The following is a 21,885-nucleotide window of genomic DNA, read 5'->3' as shown; positions in this document are numbered from 1 at the left end:
TTGAAGTGACGAAGAAAGGAGAAAACTGTCAGAGAAAAAAAAAAGATGAATGAAACATCCTGCTTATTCATTCAGCTGATGTGTGGAGTTTTATGATTTGGCTTCCCGATGATTTTCCTGGGTGTAAGAGGTTTGGTGACAGATGTGTTCCACACTCGCAGATGCAGAATTATCCTACGCTAGTGATGTTTTTTACGTAATGGAAAGCTGTAGTCTGTATCCTGAGTGATGATTTTGTGTGCATGTGGAGCTGCATGGCGGGCCAGGAAGAGTACAGTCTGTGTGATATTGTCGGCGCTCTCCTCCCATCCCTGCTCTCCTGCTGTGTGAGCAGGGGTGACCTTGAGAGAGAGACCCGGGGCCAGCCAGCCATGCTCCACTGCATCAACATATTGACCGTACATAATTGAATCGATGGGGGCCGGAGAGTCATGGGTTGGAAAATGACAGGTGGGTTAGCGTGCTGGTGTTGCGTTCGAAGAGACACATGAATTATTAGAGACGGGAGCCACATCGACATTTTGGTGGTAGGGACAGAGCCTGCCAGTATGTCTCAATTGCGATTTGCTTCTATACAGGGCTACCCCTTTGTATCCTTCTTAGTAAGAGAAAAGTGGAGGACTCTTGATTTTATGAGCCATCACTGCTTTGATTCCATCACTGAACACCAGTTCAACTCATCTTTGACCAGGTTTGTGAAAGGAGTTTTTTGGAATGAAATTTGATGTCATAAATATTAACAGCCAACACAGATCTTTTGTAATACAGTGCTTCCCCAGCTAGGATAAAACTTTTATTGTGCATAGATTTAAATAGGTGTTCTTTCAGGATGTGAGCTTTTTGCAACAACACCTGCACTTATCACAATCTATACATTTATTGTTTCCTTTGTTGTTGCTCTCAGCAATATTCTCCTTATTGCCATTTTTGTATGCTTTCGCCTTGTTGCTCTGTCTAGCAACAAGCACGTTTTTTCATCCTTATGATTCAGTTGTTTAGAATATCTTCCCTGTCAAGTACTGCTGTTCAGCACAGGGGCTTGTCTCAACTGTTTGTGTCTCATTATGTCTTTATGATGGTTGAAAAGACAATTTTTATCAGATGTTCATATCTGCGTTCACAATGATTGTGAAATTATATTATTCTTGGACTATATTGTCTGGGAATGTTTGTATGCATACTTGTATCGTGATAATGAATGTTTGCCTTTTAAATTTGAGGGCCCAACATAATTTCTGCATAGCTGGCTGGAGGATTGTTTTTGTTTCTCTCTGAATGATTAACATTTAATTTCAAATGCTTCTTTTAGCCTCTTGGAGGTCACTCAGTAGCCACACAATTCTGTCATTTCTACATGTTTCTTTATTTTCAGTTCTTGATACTTTTACGTAATTTACAAGATCAGTGGTTAAAGGGTGTTTGTTTAGCTCTGACATAAAATCTTTTTTTGTTAGCTGGGTGGTCTGATAAAGTGGTTAAATTTCTGATAAACAAAAAGTAAGTTCTAGGTCATAATATTTAATTTTAGATTTTAGCCTTCAGTCAAATCCTCAAAATGGTAAGTCTTTGCATAGTACCTAACCTTTTTTAGAGCAGAGGCTTGTCAAATACGGTCTTAAGTAACAGGAATGATTGTTCTTTTGTGTATAGGAGATTCTGTGCCATTCAGAATATAAAAACCACCTGTACTAGCAATGCAAGGACCCTTCTCGCACTCCTGCAAGGGTTGACACATCCTCAAAGCCCATTGTGTGTGTGCACGCAGGTACAAATGGCTCACCATTGCATTCAGAGCTTCCTTAATCCTGCAGGGAGACTTTCATCTCTTTCTCTGCGTTATAAAAACATGTCTCAAGTTATGTGGTGTGTGTTTTGCCTTTTGTGATAAAGGGCCCCCGAGATACTTTACAGGGGGTTTTCCCCCCCTAAAAAAACTCATTATGTAGCTGAGGAGCCTTTACCATAAATAAAATGGCGTATGTTTCACTCTTGAAGCTTTGAAGCACATATGATTTCACTGGCCCAAAAGGAACTGACTGGGAATCTTCAGCGAGTGACATGAGTGCTATGATTAGATCTCTAAATATACTAATTTCTGGCATTTCCATACATAGAACTATGGAGACTGAAGCTGGACTCATCTGTCAGCCCAGGGCAAGTCAAGCTGTATGCAAAGTGACTTTTCAAAGATTAAAATTGCATTTATATTAGTAGTGAAGCATCTGTGATGAGGTCAGAATTTAGGTGGTTTTCCCTGAAACAAGTTATTTAGACCTTTGCTGTTTTAGAAAAGTTTGAGCTGCAACATGCAGATAAATGATTGAAAAAGAAAAGGAAGGTATGTTCAACACATCTTTAAATTTTTCAAATATTTTGGACACTGATACTTTGGCTGTTTAGAAAGAAATGTCTCACAGTGCAGTGAACCTGATGTTCATATGTGTGTAGCATCATGATGTTGGAATAACATGTTCTTTCTAAGAGCTTTCAGTGTTTTCTATTCTACAAACTAAAACTAAAAGACAATTAGGTGACTGTTTTTTGGAACTTATTTGAACCATTCAAATTAATATCATAGCATTTTCAGTGGTCTGACATTTCAATAGCGAAAACCACACTGTTGAAGACCTCATGATCTGAGGAGTGAGTCACTGTTAAGGAACCAATACTTCCTGCAAACAGAAGGAAGCAGGAATTGGTCTTGGAAATTCTCAGAATGATCTTTCTTCTCTGACACCATCACAGTGTCAAACACAGAAGTCTGCTGCACTTTCGCGTCATTTCTTTCTAAATAGCTAAAGAAGGACTTAGGTTATCTTTTGCTAACCTTAACATCCTTTGCTATTTGAGTCAGTAGTCTGAAACCATTTATTCAGTGAAGTTAAAGTGATGACCTGCCATTTGACACAATTTTTATGGAAGATGAGGTGTTCAGGATATTGCGTTTGTTCAGGTCTCAGGTGCATAAGAAATTCAAGAACATTTTTGCTGTGTGCTTGTTTCAGCTATCACAGTCAGGTATTGACTTTGCAGTTTATCATTAAAAAATAAGTGAAAATAAGTGTAAGCAAATAATAAAAGTTACTAGTAATCTTTTGTGTTGGTATTTCCATACAATTCAAATGTTATCAAGTTAAAACATTTTGACATGTTGAGTAATGAACCAGTCAAACTTAAATATTTATCTTAGGCTGTGAAAACTCCAGTCTGTAGTAGCAGAAAACCATGGTGATGGTTAAGAATGCAGTGGTATAACACTGGAAAATTAGTTTAATTACCTGTTGAAACTGTTTGTGTAGGTGTATGTTCTGAGGAGATCAAATCTTGTCATCCTTCCCTGATGGCAAATGTTAATTTGTTACAAACCATTGTAGTTTGTAAGAACATTATGGGAGTTTGATTACAGCTGCAACTAATGTCAATATATTCCATTATACTGTACAAATTTTAATCTCTTGGTAGAGATAGTTGGCCCAAGTGTTTAAAAAAAACGCTGGAAAAAAGGCTGCAATTCTGGTGGTCACTTTGCCTCCTATCTTCCAAACTTTACATCTTTATCATGTTTTTCTGCAAACTGCAGGACGGTGCAGGAGTGGACAAAATAACGGAAACACCTAACAATATATTATATCAAGGACCTAATAAGGAGTAGGGCCAACCTTTGCCTTCAGAACAGCTTCAGTCCTTCTTGGAATGCTGTCATATAAGTCCTGAACTGTGAGTAGTGGGATATTGTGCCATTCTGCAAGAAGAAAAGGCTCCAGTACTTTGAGGGATGAAGGAGGTGGAAATCTACTTCGCACTCTGTGCTCCAGAACGTCCCATAAAGGTACAATGATGTTTAGATCTGGTGATTGGGGAGGCCATGGAAGGCGTTTGCCTTCATCCTGGTGTTCATAAAGCCACTCTTGAATTTGTTTAGCAGTGTGTATGGGGGGATCATCTTCCTGGAATATGGGAACGTCATGAGGGAACAGTGTTTGCACCACAGGGTGCACCTGGTCCTGTAAAATGGCCTCATATTCCTTGGCCTTTATACGACCATGCAGAGCAATCAGCGGACCTCATGACTCCCACGAGATGGCTGCCCATACCATTACGGATCCCCCACCATGTTTAACAGTTGACAACAGACATTGTGGGGTGAAGGCATCCTTTGGCTTTCTCCAAATGTAAACCTGTCCGGATGTAGGAAACAGGATGAAAGATGACTGATCAGACCATATTACATTTTTTACTTGCTCAGGGGTCCAGGTTTTGTGTTCCTTACAACATGTTATGCGTCTTTGTGCATTGTCCTTGGATACAAGCGGATTCCGAATGGCAGCCGTAAATTCCAGCTTTGTGAAGCTCACGGCATACGTTTTTTTGTTGAGACTGGGTCACAGAGGTGCCGATTCAATTCTGTGTTAATTTAGCACCTATCCTGTGAAGTGTCCCTCTATCTCTGTCGGTGAACTTCAACTTGTGACCACTGTTCCTCTTTGCCGATGCAATTTGTCCATGTTTGGCATACGCTGTCATTAGTTTTGAGACAGTTCCCATTGACAAATGAAATAATTTTGCAGTTTTTGTGACTGATGCACCTGCACTTTGGGCTGCTTTGAAAACTTGCATATCAAAGTGCTATTTGTCAGTCCTCTTTTATAGCTGACAGATACTGCTAATTGGCAATCAACCTAATATGACTCACCTTTGCAGCTGCATTTGCAATTGTGATTTAGTTCAAAGTTAAACTCCTTTTTCATGTGGTGTTTCCATTATTTTGTCCACCCCCTGTAGCAACCGTTTCTTACACTGAGATGAGGTGACCTTTTAGCTTCATTTTGATAAAGGTTTTGGTGCCTTTTATGAGAGGATGTTTGCCTAGGAGAAAAAGGAAGTGGAAAGGATTCAGCTTGTTTTACTTGATTGGATGCTGGTGTCTTACTCATGAGAGACTCTGCCCTTCTCTGTTTTCACTCTTGTCCATATTACATTTCTTTTCACTCTGCATGTATTTGATTTTCCTGTTTTTGCTACTCCCTTCCCCATTACTTTTTTAAGTCTGTGATTCAGAACACTTAACCCAGGCTCTTTAAAGTTTATTTTCCGTAATATGAAGAAAGGTATAGTACGATCCTTACTGGAAAAAGAAGAGCTTAGAGCTGCAGTCAGCTTTGGTTATTTGTGCCGGTGTAGCTTAATGAAGTCAGAATTTGTGCAAGAACTAAATTAATTTGCCAGAATCAAAAGATATATTGTATGAAGCAGCCTTGAAAATGTAGTTTTAGGAGAAGATGTCAACTCCTTGTGAGTTGTAACTTACAGCCTGTGATTTACCTGGTTCTGCATCAGCTGGGTATAGCTGAACTGCAGTACCCTGGAGATGATTAACATGTATCGATCAGTGGGAGATCTGGTATGACCCACAGCTGTCGTGTTTTTGTTTTCTTACAGCTGTTAAATTTTGTAGTCAGGAATTAGTTGGTGAAGGCCTAAACGGAGAAGCATTGGTAGGATGTCAGCCTTAATTAACTTAGATGTGATTGAGACCATGTGATTTGAATTTGTGAAAATGACTGGTGGCATTCCCAAAACATATCACATACTGTACAATTTCACTTCAGAGACAGATGGTTTGAAAAAGGCTCAAGAAACATTTTGGTTTGATTGCTCAATGTGGAGTGGCGCCAGTGCTGCTTATAAGCTTAAAAAGGGTTTTAAAAACCTTTTAATGAAGGAATGCTCTGTGAGAGGTGAACAGAAAATGGTTTTCCATGGACCATCTCCATCCTAAGAAGTGCTTACTGTTGTGACTGTTATAGATTTTATTTTATGCTGTATGCTTTCGACACAAGAGTAGACATTCAGTGGCCTAATCATTTAAATTTATACAGGTTTCTCATGTCCGCTGAAAAAGCAAGGTAAGGTAACCTAGAATGTTTAGGATGTTTATCTAATTAAATGACAGTTTCAAGGAATATGACAAACTGTAAAAGTGACCACATTCCAGAAATCCTGGTACTCCTATATCCTTTCCAGAAAAAAATGTACTCTTACTCTTTCTGTGGAGACTCCGGTCATCTCCTCTATAGGAAGTCTGGACATGAGCAAGTGGGGCTGTACTTGTTGGAACGCAGACAAGCATTTTGGGAATGTACTGAGCCTGTCCTTTGGGTGTTGTATGTGTTGCTGTCCCTTGATTTTCATTGACGATAAAGGGATAAAAAGTGTGTTCCTCTAATCTGAACAAGTAATGTACAAGACAAACAGCCCCTCTAATGTGTCTCATTTGAAAGTCAGGAGAAGTGCTCGGATCCTACTACTAGGGTAATGGCAGTGTGTGCTCAGCGTGAGCTGCTCCGAACTCTGACCTCTGCTCATTGTGTGTGGCCCTGCTCTGTGAGCCAGCAGGCTGTCCCTGTCAGCGAGTGGGAGGGACCAGATATCTGTGGCTGAAGTTACCTTCCATATGGAGCCTGTGGCTCTCTGTGCAAGCGAAGGGCATTGCACATCTGTTTCATGTCCTGTTACTGAGCACAGCCAATTTCCTCATAATTGCATTGTCTGGCTAATGGCCGCTTCTGATCCTGGGGAAAGTTATCCACTGTATGCTGAGCACATTATTTTCTAAAAAAAAAAGTTCTGAGTAATCTAGTTGACTGTGGGGAGAGGATTACATTTGGAGCTTTTTGGTTTAGCCATCTGTAGCGCACGTTTTTTATGACTGATTAGCAATTAGCTGTCTTTGCAAAACTCTGTTGGGATCAATGTTTAATTTGCCCTCGCGTTTGTATATCATACCTTGCAGCAAGTAGGCATCTGTCTGAAGATTGCAATCCAGACCTGGTATATCCAAAAGACTAGATGTTGCTTGAGTATTTTCTGTTTCAAAACTTTGAGCTTTGCTGTGGAGGAAACTGGAGAAACTGTCCTTTATCTGTAAATGCATGCGAGACAAATGGTCATCTGTGTAAGGGGTGTTATTGAGGCTTCCTGAACCCTGTTATTACTAACCATCCCAACCATCATACTGTACTTGCCAGGGAAAACATCCAAGTCAAGTGATGCATCAAGTCTCATATTACATCACCTCTTTTTTTTGTATTTCCAGATCTATATACTGAATTACCTTTTTTGCCTGTTAACATTTTGAAAAATTTTATAGATGAGTTTAAATCCATATGCTCCCCAATAAAATCCATAACACTTAAAGATCCCACGTCATGTGTTCAGAGGTGGGATAAGATTTATTGGAGCCATGGGCATGAAAAACATTTAAGAATGTCAGGGCTTGCAAATGTCAGTGTTGTCAATTTTTCCAAAAACTGTAAAGATCTTTAGGCATCCAGTTGGCCATTAAGAAAAGCTAATAACTAGTCAGTGACGCATCTGAATGTCTTGGTCCAAGATGTTGAACTTCCACTTAAAGTCTTGGGGTTCTCTTAATTTATCTCTGTTTTTGGTTGCAAGTCCACATCTCTTGAATGGTTTTGTGAAATGGTATTGTATCCGTATCTAGAATAATCCCGAGGAAGCCACAAATGATTGCAGTTAACAGAAAAGTGCTGTTGATCTGAATGCAGCTTTTCTGGTCAATCGGAAGAATAGTGTCCCCAAAACATGCCACCAGTGTGAGGTTTCCAAGTGGTCTACTTTGCTCTGAAGAAAAGTAACTTCAAACCTGATGCCACAAGAGGACTTCATATGCTTTGACAGGTTTTGTAAGGCCTGAAAATTGCAACAGGAGTCGTTTGTAGTTTTACAGAAAATGATGTCAGCGTGTTTTTGTTACTTAAAACATAATGCATCTGGTATATGAAACATGACATAGAAGAGGTTTTTCCCCAAGTGGCCTGTGAGAAAATCTGCTATAACTTGAAGGTTACAAACAAGAGAGAGTCCATTGGAAATGTGGTTGGCAGTAGCCATTCTAAGAATTCTGTCAGTCCCGTTTTTAAAGAATCTCGCAGTCTGCTTCAACTACATATAATGGACGTTGGTTCCAGATTCCAACAATTCTCTGTATAAAGAAGTATTTCCTCCTTTCAGTCTTAAATAGCCCTAAATGTAATTCGCACCTGTGGCTAAAGGTGCTTGTTTTGGTTCTTATCTTGAAGGATGTTCCTTAGATAACTTAGTGAATCAAGTCCCCTATCAGTCTTCTCTGTTCCTTGTTAAAAATATTTGGTTTCCTTGCCATGTCCATCAGGCCATGAGTAAGTCTGGCTGCTTTTTTTGCACTGCCTGTAGACCAGCAATGTGAAATTCATCTTCTTGCTTTCTGCAGATATTGTCACACATTAAATTTAATTTTGCCATGTGTTTTCACATTCCTGAATTTTGGCTAAACCCTCTTGTCTTGCTGTTGAATTGCAGCTCCTCCTTCTTTTGCTCAGTCTGTGAATTGAAGTTTCTTGAGTGTACAAGTGTCTTCATCATTGACTTGGATCAGAAAGAGCAGTGGTCCTTGAACTGATCCCTTTGGTACCCCACTAATGACTTCACTCCTGTCTGAGGTAACTCCCCTAATTATTGCTCTCAATTTTGCAAACATGAATCCCTGAACTTAAGCAAAATCTTTCTGAGCCTAAAAATACCTTATCTGCTGACATTCTGTACTTCATTTGCTTGCAGAGACTTAATAGCTTAGGCTCATTTATGCTTCACTATTAGGCTTCTTGTATTTTCAATAACTTTAGTGTAATTGAGATATTACATTAGTGATTTTCTAAAACGTTGGCACATCTTCCATCCTAAGAATAATTTGAATTACTGTATCTTGGTAAACGTCCATTATTGGTTAGAACAGAGGTGGTAGATATTATGTGGTCCAGGTGATTTGTTTGTTAGAAGTTCTCTTACTCATTAAACACCTCATCTTCTGAATTGCTGAAATTAATTACAACTGACTAGGATTTTCTATTACCTGTTTCATATTGTTAATTTGCTCCTTTGTGTCCACCAGTATAAAGTAATTGTTCAAAACTTACACCATATCCTGCCCGTTCTCTACAATAGGTTTTTTTGTATCCTCAAACACTCCCATATTGATCTTTTGCTATAAGAATATTGGAAAAAGTGCTTGATGTTAGCTTTGGCTTCAGTATTACCTGTACTGTATTTCTTTCTCTCTCGGCTCTTCTGATATCTTTCTTGACTTGTGTTTTCAGCTAAGTGTATTCTATCTGCTTTGGGTCATTCTGGTCCCTTTTGTATAAGTATTTTCTTTTTTAAATGTGTGCTAAAACATAAAAGTGATGCTGTGATACCTTTTTGTTTTTTTTTCCCCATTAAAAAAAAAGCAATGGGATTGTTCGTGAATAAAGGTCCATCAATGAAATTTGTCATTTTGGAATTCTTTTTGAATAACGTAGGTTCATCTTCTCCATCCTCTTCCCTTCTTTCAAAGTAACAGTGAAAAATACTTAAGCCAGTACCTTTTATAGCCTCTTGTACTGTTATTTACAGGCCTGCTGGCACTGCCTATATAAAATAAGTTTCTTTTGATGCTCACTCACATCCTAGGGCAAAAGTTTGCTCTGAAACTGAGTAATTATTTCCATTGGTTGGGAAATACAATTAAGTCTCAATGCAGACAATTCAAGTCTCACTCTCCAGCTGTGAGGTTAGGACCTCGTCTTGCCCACTTACTGTATTTCTAGGTAGCACTTATTTGTTTTCTGGATATTTGAGCAACTCTGAAAACCTGTCTTCATTCTGGAGGTGTCAAGCACTTTGATATTGGGATTGCACTGGTTACGGGTCTTTTTTAGTAAAGAGACACAGTGCTTATAAAGTATTATCAAAACTTCAGTTTCTTCATAATTAATATTCAGCCTGGTTTATTTGGATAGTTCAATGTCAGTCAATAGGCAGGAGTTCACTAGTGGCCTTTTGGTTGTCCCTGCCTTATAAGATCTATAGTCCAGGTGTAGACCATGTGTATTAATGTCAAGTTTGGGATTCAGGTCATCTCATGGACTGCATTTGTTTGTGATACAGTATCTGTCCAGATATAGAAGTGTCCTTTCCACTCGTGGATGCATTAGCAAACCATTCCACACCAAATATTATAAAAAATCATTAAAAAAAAATCCTTTTTGACAGATCAGGCAGTGTAATGGTTCTCGCCTTTCTTTGCTGTGAAAGTCTATTCAGTGGGGTATGTTCACAAACCATTTATTCAACTGCGGTTATTCTGGATGGTCCTTTGAATAGGAAAGCATGTTGTGAGCTTATTGATCCCTGAAAGCTGCAACAGAAGACTCCAAGAGAATGACTTGATCCAAGGGAGACCAGTACTGGAACATGTCCATTTACCAATAGAAAGCAATAAAAAGTTACTTTAAATCCATTTTAAGCTTCCTGCAAAAGTAAGAAGAATTTACCTGAATGACTCAGAACCTGCACAGAAATGGTCTTAAATTGCTCTGCATTGCTGTAATTTTGTTCCTAGTATTTTTGTTCTACTTTGAATCTTTTTTTTCCTTTGCCCTGCTAATGCTGTCAGAGCCTGGTTTGGTTGCTAATTGCACAGCTCTGATGTGGTTAATGCGAAGGGCCTGCGTAGCGCTGCAGGCAGTATGGTGGGTTGATGAGTGATGTGCGTCTGTGTAACAACGGCTCAGCAGGAATCGCCGCTCCAAACATCTGTGGGAACAGTGTCACGTGGACGATAATTGTCTGCAACTTTGTTCGAAGGGTTACTGTATGAAGAGTGGAATCTTCAGAGGAATGGAGGAAGACAGCCTGCCTGCAAAACTCTCACTGTGAGGAGGGAATGCTTAGAGCCCCATAATTATTTTTATTTGGCAGTCCGACTGTTTTTTTTCTAAATTGCAGAACGGATCAGAGTGCCTTAGTTAACCTGCTTCTCTGTCAAAGTTTTTTTCATTCCCATTTACTGGGTATAATGATACCTGCTAGTGTGGTATGTCCTGTAGGCTCTAGGTGGCCTTTAGTTGCCTGAATTGCTGGATACTGGTTTTGCCAGTACCTCCCACTGTTTAGGTCACTAGGGAGAATGATGTTCAATAGTATTTGTACATGCAGCTTTGCCATGCATCTAATGTTCTGTTCTAAAAACTGACATTAATTGTCACGAACTCTTGACTGCTCTGGATGGTTAGGCTGCCATTTTCTACCTGAGATGTTATGATTTGGGCAAAGTTATGCAAACAGGATCTCTCTCTAGAGTTCGACTTTTATTAAGCCATTTCCAAGCAGTGTTGAAGCTGTATACAGTTTCATTATTCATTTTATTAAAAATATCTGTTGCTAGAGTATGAATAACAAAGTCCTGTCAAGTGTTTTAACTCCAAACCTTGCTGAAGTCAGGTGGTTTCTACACCGATTGAACCTGACTAACTTCCCCATCAATTTCATTAAAAAATTAAATTTGAAAGGAGTTTGATTGGCAGCCAGTTCTCAAGCATTGTTTGTGCAGGTCGCTGTGCTGTGAAGGTAACCCCCCTAGCAATATGTGCTGCCAATATGCGCTGTCATCTAATTTCTCATGCAAAAACAGTTGATTTTGAAAGTCAAGGCATGAGGGTATGCCTTTACCAATTACAGTTCTTCCATTCTTTAAAACCACAGTCTTTTAGTAGTGTGGTTCAATTAGCGGTTTTCCTTGGCTTAAAAGTTGATGCAGTTTCTTTCCCAAATTGCTTGAAGCCCAAAGCCCTGGAATATCAGTATCTTTGGCTTTCTGCACATCCACTACCCTGAAGACAGGCCAGATCCCTGCATCCTTATTCCCAGAGCATCCGTTCTGTTTCAGTCCTTACTAGCTTTCCTGTTGGCTTTTGGGGATGTGGGGTATAAAAAAAATACACTTGGGATCTTACAAGTACTGTATACGTTTGCAAAAAGTATGAGCGGTCCTCATATCCTCAATGAGCAGAAAAAAAGCAATTGACTAAATTTCGCATGAGCACTATAAGTTGACATGCATATTGTAAGAGCAAATAGAAGAGGAGATTTTAATTGTTCTTGTGAAAATGAATTCAAGAGTTTGCTCACTTGGGTTCGCTTCTAAGAAAGAGAGAGGTCAGATTAATCATATGCCCCAAATTCAGTTAATTCAGATTTCCTTTTTTAAACAAAAACCTTTGAATTTCAAAAGTTAAAACCCTAACATCGTTCAGATTGTTCGGAATTCCACATCCCCAATAAATAGTCATGCTTTAGAAGAGCTTGTTGAATACAGCCCCTCTCTACCCCTCTCTGGGTTGGTGTGCTTCATCAAGTGGCTGGTGTGTGTACTCTCTGTTGCACACTCGCACTGGCCACTATCTCTAAGGTCCTGGCAGGAGCCAGAGTCCGATTCAATTACTTTCAGCACATCGTCATGTCTGTATATTTGACAACCCTCCTTCTGTTTTTGTTTGTTCAGGTGCTGTGAAGTAAGCCCACTAGCAATATGCACTGCCAATATGAAGTTTCAAATCTGCGGTTCTTTGTACTATCACTTAAGTTTTAAGACAACCTGTGTTCCTGTAAAAAGATTGTTTACTTATTGGCTTACAATTGTGACACTTACATTGTATGGGTTTTTTCATTCGCTTACATAATCTTTCATAATGCTTTTCTAATAAGACACTACTAAAAGTGGTAAATGACTAGTTTTGAGTTCCTAATCCAAATGCAGATACTGGCTCTCTATGGCCTTTAAAATATTGGGCATAAAGTTAATAGAAACTGTTAGAATAAAGTTAATATACAGTATATAGTAAATGAAAGTATAATGCTGCTGTTGGATATGTAATGTTTTTGCATTTGTTTTCCAAATGGACGTGAACTAGTTTAATAAATTAATCTTTTTTGCAGAATTAGACTGTTCAGCAGTTTTTTTTCCTCTTTACAAAAAGTAGATTAGACTGTTACAGTGAGCTGAGCATTAACTAGGTCTACAGTATCTATTGTGCTCTGATAATCTGCTTGTAATGTACACGTCTTTTACATGTTTAGTAAGAGGATAGATATACAGAGCGGGCTGTGTAGCTTCCACAGTAAATTTAATCCTCACTGTTAGTGTTTTCTGAATAGCTGTTTTGTTATTTTCATGCTAGACTCTTCAGAATGTGAACCCTCCTGTTAAATTATGTTAAATTATTCCCTGATTGGTATGATGATAATCATGAATAAATCTGGTCAGTCATAAATGAGCTCATGTTTGAGAATTGCCCAAGGGATGCGGAATTGTTCATTATGTACCACATTTGTTGTAACAATAGAGGTTTCAGCTCTGGAAATAATGTTCCCTTGCAGTTAATTTGACCCTTGTCGTAAGCTGATGTAGCTACACAAGGGTCACAGAGACAACCGAGTTGGCAGTACTGAAAGCTTTTATTTTATCCAGTTTAACCAATACTAAAGTAGAGTTTTTCATAAAGAGAGCTCATTAATAACTTTCTGGGCAGAAAAGTAGCAAACTGTTCTAAATATTTATGATTTTTTTAAAATTTTTGAAATAAGTTTAAATTGCATAAGTTATTTTGTGAATTAACCAGCTTCATGATTCCGTAGATGTACGTAAACAGATGATCAAGAGATCATAAAATGAACTACAATTGCTTTGAGTTTTATACCAATGAGGAGTTATTCACACAGTCAGAAGTAGAGTAGCTGAGTGTGGGTATCCAAAGTGGAACTTAAACCGAGGTGTTGCTGGTGACTGGTCATGCACTGCGAGGTTGGCCACAGAGAGAATTGTGTATGGGTTGTTGTGCATAGCAGCACTGTTTCTGAATGGGTTTGTTTCCATGGGAACAGAAGAGAGGTTCCTCTTTTCCCAAGGAAACCTGCAGATTCAAGCACAGCATCGTCTGACTAGGCCAGCCTTTACAGTACCAGCCTTTACAGGGTATGAACAGGCCTAACAAAGGGAAAAAAATCAAGAGACATTCAAGAGAAATTTTGTGGGGCAAAATGGGGGGGGGGATTTAGGAATTGAAACCCAGTTAGTGTCTGCAGCCACCGTTTAAGGCTGCTTTAGCATGTTGTGCTGTGCAGCACTAGTGGAGTTGATACTGCTTATCTGCTCAAACCAAAGCAGTTTGTTCTCCTGAGCAGAGAAATGGAAAACGGAAAAGGCTTGTGTTCTGGTCAAAAGTAGTTTATCTGTCTGGTACATGGGGAGAAAAGGTGGGGAAGAGCAGTGCCATAAATGTTAAATTACAATATACCAAAATAGTCTGCTTGTTAAATTTGATCAGTTCGAATGACACTTACACCTATTTAGATACTGCTACTGCAAGTAGTGTGAAAACTATGGCTTAATAAGGTGACTGTTTCTGTTCTGTCTTGACAAGGTTTTTCTCATTAAAATGGTAATTTTGGTTACTTAGTAGTAGCCTTGCGTTCAGAGAACAGAGTGGGGTATGAATTGATTGTGATGTACTGTATGCTGTTTTCTTATATTCTATAATAGCATAATAACATTAAGAGGGCACATTTCATGGACATGCCCTAGGTGTTTTGTAGAGGCCTGATTCTGCTCATTTTAATATGCTGATATTGGCGTAGTGATTCTTTACATGTCTGTAAGGTGTACCCCTCTAGGTCTTGGACTCAGAGGTCTTGAAGATTCAGTGACAGTGCTTTGAGCTCCACTGGAATGAGCTTTTCCTCCTTTTTTTCCCCACCAGGAACACCAGCGCACATCTGGGTAGCCTCCTGGTGTTCTATTTTTCTTCTCACTTGAGCCACATTGCAGGCTTCTATTTTCAGCTTTGACTTCTCTGCATTAATTTCACGGTTCAATTGAAATATAAAGGTCTGAAGAACTGCCTGCTTAGCATTGTATGGAATTGCTTAGCCTCCTTTTCAAATGGGCATTGACACTTAAAAAGTAAAATCATAGCTGTATTTATTGGCCAGGACCTGCAAGATTCTTTAGTGCATTAGGCGAGGTTGGTGGAGGTTAAAACGCCACATATGGTAATTCCAAAACCCAGTTACTTCATCCCAGTGGTAATACTTGTCTTCAAGAAGTCCAAATCACTCTTACCACCAGAATCTGTTTTCTTGATTTTTCTCAGGTGTAAACGTTGGGAGTTCTCCACGCCCCACCTGGCAAGATGGTGGCCTTGTCCTTGAAGATCTGTGTGCGCCAGTGCAATGTGGTGAAGACTATGCAGTTTGAGCCCTCCACAGCGGTGTATGACGCCTGTCGGATAATTAGAGAGAGGGTGCCTGAAGCTCAGACTGGGCAAGGTAAGGTGTTGGCTTCATGTAGCACTGTTGTACCTCCTTCGGCTGGGATTTGTCTTCATGTCCTGGGTAGGAGTGAATTCACCTTGTGGTGATGCTTCTGCCTAACCCATGAATAGACTCATAATAATAATTAATAATAATTGCTTACACTTATACAGTGCTTTTCTGGACACTCCACTCAAAGCGCTTTACATGTAATAGGGACTCCCCTCCACCACCACCAGTGTGCAGCCCCACCTGGATGATGCGACGGCAGCCATAGTGCGCCAGTACACTCACCACACATCAGCTATCAGTGTTGAGGAGAACAGAGTACTGAAGCCAATTCATAGATGTGGCTTTTCTCAGAAATTACTACATTTCATTATTGATGCAGATATTTTGATTTATGTTTGAATAAATTTGGAATGAAAATAAAAATGTCTGCACACATGACTGCAAAATGATCTTAAATTGCTGTACTGTATGTGTGCATCTTCATGTAATCTCTCGGTCATACTTGTTTATTGCCCCTCACCACTGTTCTTCAGTTGGTTTGTGCTGCATAATTATGTACTCATTTTGCCAGTGGCTGATTGTACAGATTGTGGAACAAATAAAGATGTTATGCAGGGACTGCTTACTGTACTTCTCAATAACATTCCGGATATTTTCTCAGCAGTGGCTGTATTTTCAGGTTACCTGCAGGACGAGAATTTTCATTTTTTGCTTCATCTTGAGAGTACAGCGGTTGTATTAAAGTTTGGAGCTTACAAACCAACTCTTCAGACTTTTGTCGGTAAAATGTATTAAAATTAGGTGTTTGGTGCAGTGTTCAGATAGTGTTATAATCTACAACTTTCAAAAACGTTGCATTTTTTTTTAAAGTGCTGAGTGTAAAGAAGCTCTAATTTGGGCTGACTGCCTGCTTTACACAATTATTAAGCAGTTAATCAGATTTTTTAGCATTTACTTGCAAACGAAGAAACAGCTGATTTACTAGTACAAAATTAAATATATGTTTAGCATAAATCTTTTTAGAAATCTTGACAACTTATGTAATATGGAGGAAGTAATTGGAATGGTTTGCTAAACCCAAGAAAAATACATTTATTATTTTTTATTGACTGAATAGATTGTCTGCAATTGATAAATACTAACGTCATTTAATGTTTACAAGGAATGTCTCCTCTGAGATATTATGGATTTAGTTTTTATAAAATGAGTTCTAGAACACTGACAGTTTATTTGTCTACGCTGCTTGATGAGAATCGAGTCTGCAAAGGAACCTTCTCAGTAACTGGTCCAGCTAAGAACAGAAGTGACAGGCCAATATTTTATTTAAACCGGTATACCTGACTTATAAGAAAAGCATCACAAGAGAGGGATTTAACAGAGAATTTATTTTTTTCTTTATACTCTCTCCATTGTAGAAACAGTTGTAAATGCCAGTCTTTTAACAGTTTTGGCCATAGTATCATTTCCCTGGTAAATGTATTTAAACGTATAATGCATTTTTTAAAATATTGTGCTGGATATGAAGTACAGGAGTCACTAGGACTCTCCTTTTAACTAAGAATGTCAGCTGAGCTGTTACCTTACAAGATGGATGGATACGTTTAGTCATTTCAGCCCTTGTTTTAAGTGACATTACAGTATAAACTAATATATATATACTATAACATAAATACATAACACTGTTGCACCCCCTTCTCTATCTTTCAACTAAATCCAGATTTGTGTTACTTTCATGGACTCACAAAGCCTGAATATTCTAATAGTTTGGAGAACTGGGATTTGCTTTTCAAAAGCGAATGATTGAAAATGTGTGTGGTCGAGCCAGGCGGCTGCCGATGGCGCTGTGTTGTTGCATGTGGTGATTTTTACTTGGGCTCCCTGCTTCATTCCATTCTAGCTTCCGATTACGGGCTGTTCCTTTCGGATGAAGACCCCAGGAAAGGGATTTGGCTGGAGTCTGGCAGGACTCTGGATTACTACATGCTACGAAATGGGGTAAAGAAGGAGCTGGCAATGTCATATCTGTTGTATGCAAACCCACTTCCTGGCCTACTGACGACACATACCTGTAGGAGTGAAAGTGAAATCCTGGAGCTAACACAGCAGTACAGATGAGGAAAAGGGAATTTGGAAGCAATATGAAAGGATTGTGAATAGTACTTGCACATTTCTTTATACATACCTTTTGTGTGCTTTCCGCCCATAAGCTCAAAGCTTAATTGAAGTTTATCGTCAAAGAGCTATGCATTTAAAGTGCTACTAGTTTTGAGCTGTAGCCTTGGTGAGGATTCCTTTCAACAAATTCATATTCTGGACGTAATAGATGATCCAGTTCACTTTTACTTTTGAGGTCATTATGAGATGAGCAAAGGAACATTTGAGATGAGTTGTAGGGGGTTGGAGTGAAGGGGGAATTGTGGAGAGCTGTTGTATGTACGTAGAGCTTACCAATTTAAAATGACTCTGGAGTTAAGGCTAGCGTGTAATTTGATTATGACTTTTTTGGTGGTCAATTCAGGACATTCTGGAGTACAAGAAGAAACAGAGGCCTCAGAAGATCAAGATGCTTGATGGTGCAGTAAAAACTATCATGGTGGACGATTCTAAAACTGTGGGAGAGCTGTTGGTCACCATATGCAGCAGAATAGGTTTGTTCAGTTCTCTTAATTCCCTGCAGTCAGTATGGCTAAAACGTTTAAAGGCATACTCACTGGATTATTTACCCATTAATTCTGTTTCCTTCAGTTATTTTTGTTAAAGATATGAGGTATACTAGCTAGACTGAGCTGGCCATTTCACAGATGTACAGTAATAAAAATATCAGAAACCTTTCTTTACCAGATTCTGGACCTTTGTAATTCAGTCTGTTTTTCTTTCCCCATTGGTAAAGTGTTGTCTCACTGAAATAAGGGTGAAGAGAATTGTGAAAACAGCCTTAGAGGAGTTTGTATACAAGCTTTTGTGTTAACAAATCTGTTGGTTCTCCTCGCTTGATTTCTCACTTAAGCTTACTGGCTGCCCTCCAATTCGCTCTGTTGATTTCATTGAACGGAAGATGGATCTGGTTTCACACTGCCATCCACACTGCTGGAGACCAACAGCTCCATCTCTGAGCTCTTAAATCTTCTCTTTTAGGCATCACTAACTACGAGGAATACTCCTTGATCCAGGAGGTGGTGGAGGAGAAGAAAGAAGATGGGACGGGAACACTCAAGAAGGACAGGACTCTCTTGCGTGATGAGAGGAAAATGGAGAAATTGAAAGCCAAGCTTCACACAGACGATGACTGTAAGTATTGTGAATGCTGCATGAAAAAGACCTGCTACATTAACATGTTTTTTAGAGGTATCTTCACCAGTTTTTCAGTTTGTGTTTTGCCTTTTGATTTGGTGATCATGGGTGCTGTTTATGAGTGGAGAGCTAAGCAGGATGAAACATCCCCAGAAAGTGGAGATGTTATTTGGTCTGGAAAATTACTACATATCACAAATGTTTGCTACATATTTATTGTGCACAATGTATTTATTGTTCCTGTTATTATTTATTATGTTTTTTTTAATATACTGTCTACATTGTGTGGTTTTTTCTGTTGTACTGTGTATGCCCTGAGAGATCAGCTCAATTAAGAATTCCAATGTTCGTGTACGAATGTGCATAAGGAACAAGCTACCCAGCCATGTTATTGAATCCCATGCCCAGGCTTCTTTCAAGAAACAGCTGGATGAGATCCATGTGCCAATTATCTTCTAACAATTGGTTTAGGTGGGCTGAGTGGCCTCATTGCATTTGCAACTTTAACAAATGGTTTTCATTGAAGACTTGTCATGGACGTCAACCTCCTTTTCAGAAATGCGTTGTCTATGTAATGAGTCAGCTTAACTGATAGTGAAAGCCTAAAACCTGAATTGCTAAGATACTTCTTTAGTACAATGTAAATGACTTCCTGAAATAGCAATTGAAACAGATATCACTTCCTATAAATCTTCCTAGTGGTTTGATTAATATTTTTTCAAAGCAATAACTATGATACAGTAAGAAAAATCTCATTTAAAATCAGTGAAGTTTATTGTAAAACTTATATTTGGTTTGACCATGTATTAACCCTTTCTTTCTGGTGTACATTTTTTGATTATTGACAAAAAGAGCTTAAAACATTGAGCTTTAAGTAGTCTTTTTCTAACAGGGCTTTAGTTTTATCTTGTCAGTATTTTCTTTCTTTGTGTTCCCTCAATAAAGTATCCAGTTTCCATCTGGAAGAAGCATATGGTGTTTACTCAGAACAGCCACTGTGCAGATGAAGTCAGAATGAATTAACTAGACACTGACCTTGGACTGAAGTTTTGTCAAATTTGCACCAATGTTTGGGAACAGCATGTAATTTTTTGCTTTCCGTTTTCCTAAGGTCTTGCTAAAGTGGCTAAAATTAGCTGTACAAAACATTGCATTTACACCAGACTCGACCCTTTATCTGTTCTGACTTTTCATTTTTGCTAACAATTTTGTACTGTATGTAGGGCAGGTGAAACGTTCATTGATTGGACAGGTTAACTGTTATCTATTTATAACAGTACAGGCAGTTTTTGTAAACACAGAACATTTCAAGCAAAGGAGAGCAGCTACAGTTATCTTGGTTTTTACATTATATGTCATAGTTAAGATTAAGAGGCAGAAGATCAGGGTGGTCCCATTTTAATTTGTGGTTACCGTGAACAAGATACATTAAGCTCCTTTCAGTTTCATTTTTTGTCTGAGATCTAATGCCAAGGTCTTGCTGTAACTAATCCTACAGAATCACTTTTTTATGTTTTAAGGTCATTTCTCCTTAGTCCCTGGCTAAAAGTATCTGGTAATTGACTCTTGACTCTTGTCTCAGTTGATCAGCCACTAGAGACTGCCAAAACAGGCCTTGTTTTCTGTAAATAGCCTCACTGGGTGTTAGTTTAATTCAATTTTTGGTTATCGGTGTGGAAATGCATATTTAAATGTGTTCTGTTTGGTATAAAAAGGGCGTGTATGGCTAGTGATGGTTGTTTTTGTAGTTTTGTTTTATTTTAATGTGAGGCTACCAGTCCTGCTATAAAGCCTCTCACCATGGAGCTGTGTGTACAGATCCCTTGGGACTGCCCAAGGTAATGTCAAGGTCTGGTCACAGTAACAGTATGCCATGGACCTGTCATGCTAAAAATTGTTTACGTACTGTACTTCTTAACCCCAGCAAGCATCTAAAAAAATCCAAACCGCCTTCTTCGCCCAAATATTCTTCTTTCGTGAGATTTATGCATACAACATTTGACTGTTGTTGAACAGTGCTCTGCCTTGTCCTATCAGTGTAAGCCGAGATTAGAAGTGCACCGTTTATCAGTGGTGTTAATTATGTAAGTGCCTACTACTGAAAACTGTATAATTAGATGAGTCAAGTGGAGTTCATAAGTACTAAACAATTCATTTTTTTTCTTTCATTAACCTCTTTATTTGGTGGCTTGGGAAAACACAAGCCAGAATTTTGTCCTTATGAATTAAATTGATTCATTTCATTGTTTAATCACCCATGTCTAATTTTGTAGGTATTTTGCTTCTTTAGTCTGGTCTTACAGTATTTTATCACACGACAATGATCATTAATATTTGTTGCTTAGAAACCTTTTCAGAGGAACTGAAAAGCAATCACAAAACAGGAGCAACCCAAATGTGTTGGATTTTTTGAGGTTTGCAGAGTTAATACAGTATTTATACCTTTTGTCAGTACAAAATCAAATTGAGCACAAACTTGTATTCACCATATCATGTGGCATTTTACAGCGAGTGAAAGTGTTTTGTGACAATCAAGATTCAATACTTTATTGCCATGTCAAAAATGTTAATTGGAATTTGCCCTAGTGCACCTCAAATACAAAAACAACAAAACCAACTACTTTACATTTACACTTACATGGTACGCATTATGCAGTCAGTCGATCTTAGACATAAACTTAAAAAAAAATCGAAAAACTTCACTCCCATAGTAATGCTTGCAACAGCCAAGATCTACACTTAAGTTCCTAATGTGTAGGTGCTATTTATGAGCAGAGCAGTTTGAGTACAATTTAAGTACTAATTCTGTTATTGTGCCTTATTATTGAAGATTCACGTTTTAGTTATACATGTTGAACTCCCTCACAGACGTGCTGATATGAATATTTGTCAGATGATGACCTTCCAGTGACAGTCCTGTGATTTCAGTTCTTGCAGTGTCAAAAGGCAAAAATTACTTGCAGAGATCAGAGGATACCCTTCCTAGCACTGTAAATGCAGATCAGTTTCTGCTCTACAGCTTACAAGTAGGAGAAAGGAGATTTCACTGGGGCTGTTGTATCTGTGGGGAGTTAGTGAAAACCAAAGACGATTCCCTTGTGCTGGTACACTGATGGGGTATTTTCACTTCTGTTTGCAGTGAACTGGCTGGATCACAGTCGTACCTTCAGGGAGCAGGGGGTGGACGAGAATGAAACGCTGCTTCTGAGGCGCAAGTTCTTCTACTCTGACCAGAATGTCGATTCCAGAGACCCCGTGCAGCTCAACTTGCTCTACGTGCAGGTAAAACGTGCCTTCGTGAAAGCCCACGTTCTGATCAGGGAATCCAAAAGGTTTGTTTTAAATCACAGAGCGTTTATCTGGGGTCTCCCTTGCCTTCATGCTTAAAGGAAA

The 21,885-nt window shown here is 38.8% G+C and overlaps 1 protein-coding gene across 1 annotated transcript in view; it reads left to right on the top strand.

The window, feature by feature from the left end:
• LOC148831550 (talin-2) overlaps positions 1 to 21,885 on the top strand; it is a 140,244-nt gene that overhangs the window by 53,612 nt on the left and 64,747 nt on the right. Inside the window, exons 3-7 of the mRNA XM_088921607.1 lie at positions 15,030 to 15,204; positions 17,099 to 17,196; positions 17,720 to 17,849; positions 18,337 to 18,489; positions 21,632 to 21,774. Coding sequence (XP_088777733.1) covers positions 15,069 to 15,204; positions 17,099 to 17,196; positions 17,720 to 17,849; positions 18,337 to 18,489; positions 21,632 to 21,774 — 660 coding nt within the window. The 5' untranslated portion in view covers positions 15,030 to 15,068. The remainder of the gene's footprint in view (positions 1 to 15,029; positions 15,205 to 17,098; positions 17,197 to 17,719; positions 17,850 to 18,336; positions 18,490 to 21,631; positions 21,775 to 21,885) is intronic.

The sequence above is a fragment of the Atractosteus spatula genome, chromosome 7, assembly GCF_055471065.1.
Source record: "Atractosteus spatula isolate fAtrSpa1 chromosome 7, fAtrSpa1.hap1, whole genome shotgun sequence".
Classification (NCBI taxonomy): domain Eukaryota; kingdom Metazoa; phylum Chordata; class Actinopteri; order Semionotiformes; family Lepisosteidae; genus Atractosteus; species Atractosteus spatula.
Note: the sequence above shows the minus strand (reverse complement) of the source record. Positions and strands in the feature narration are given on the sequence as shown.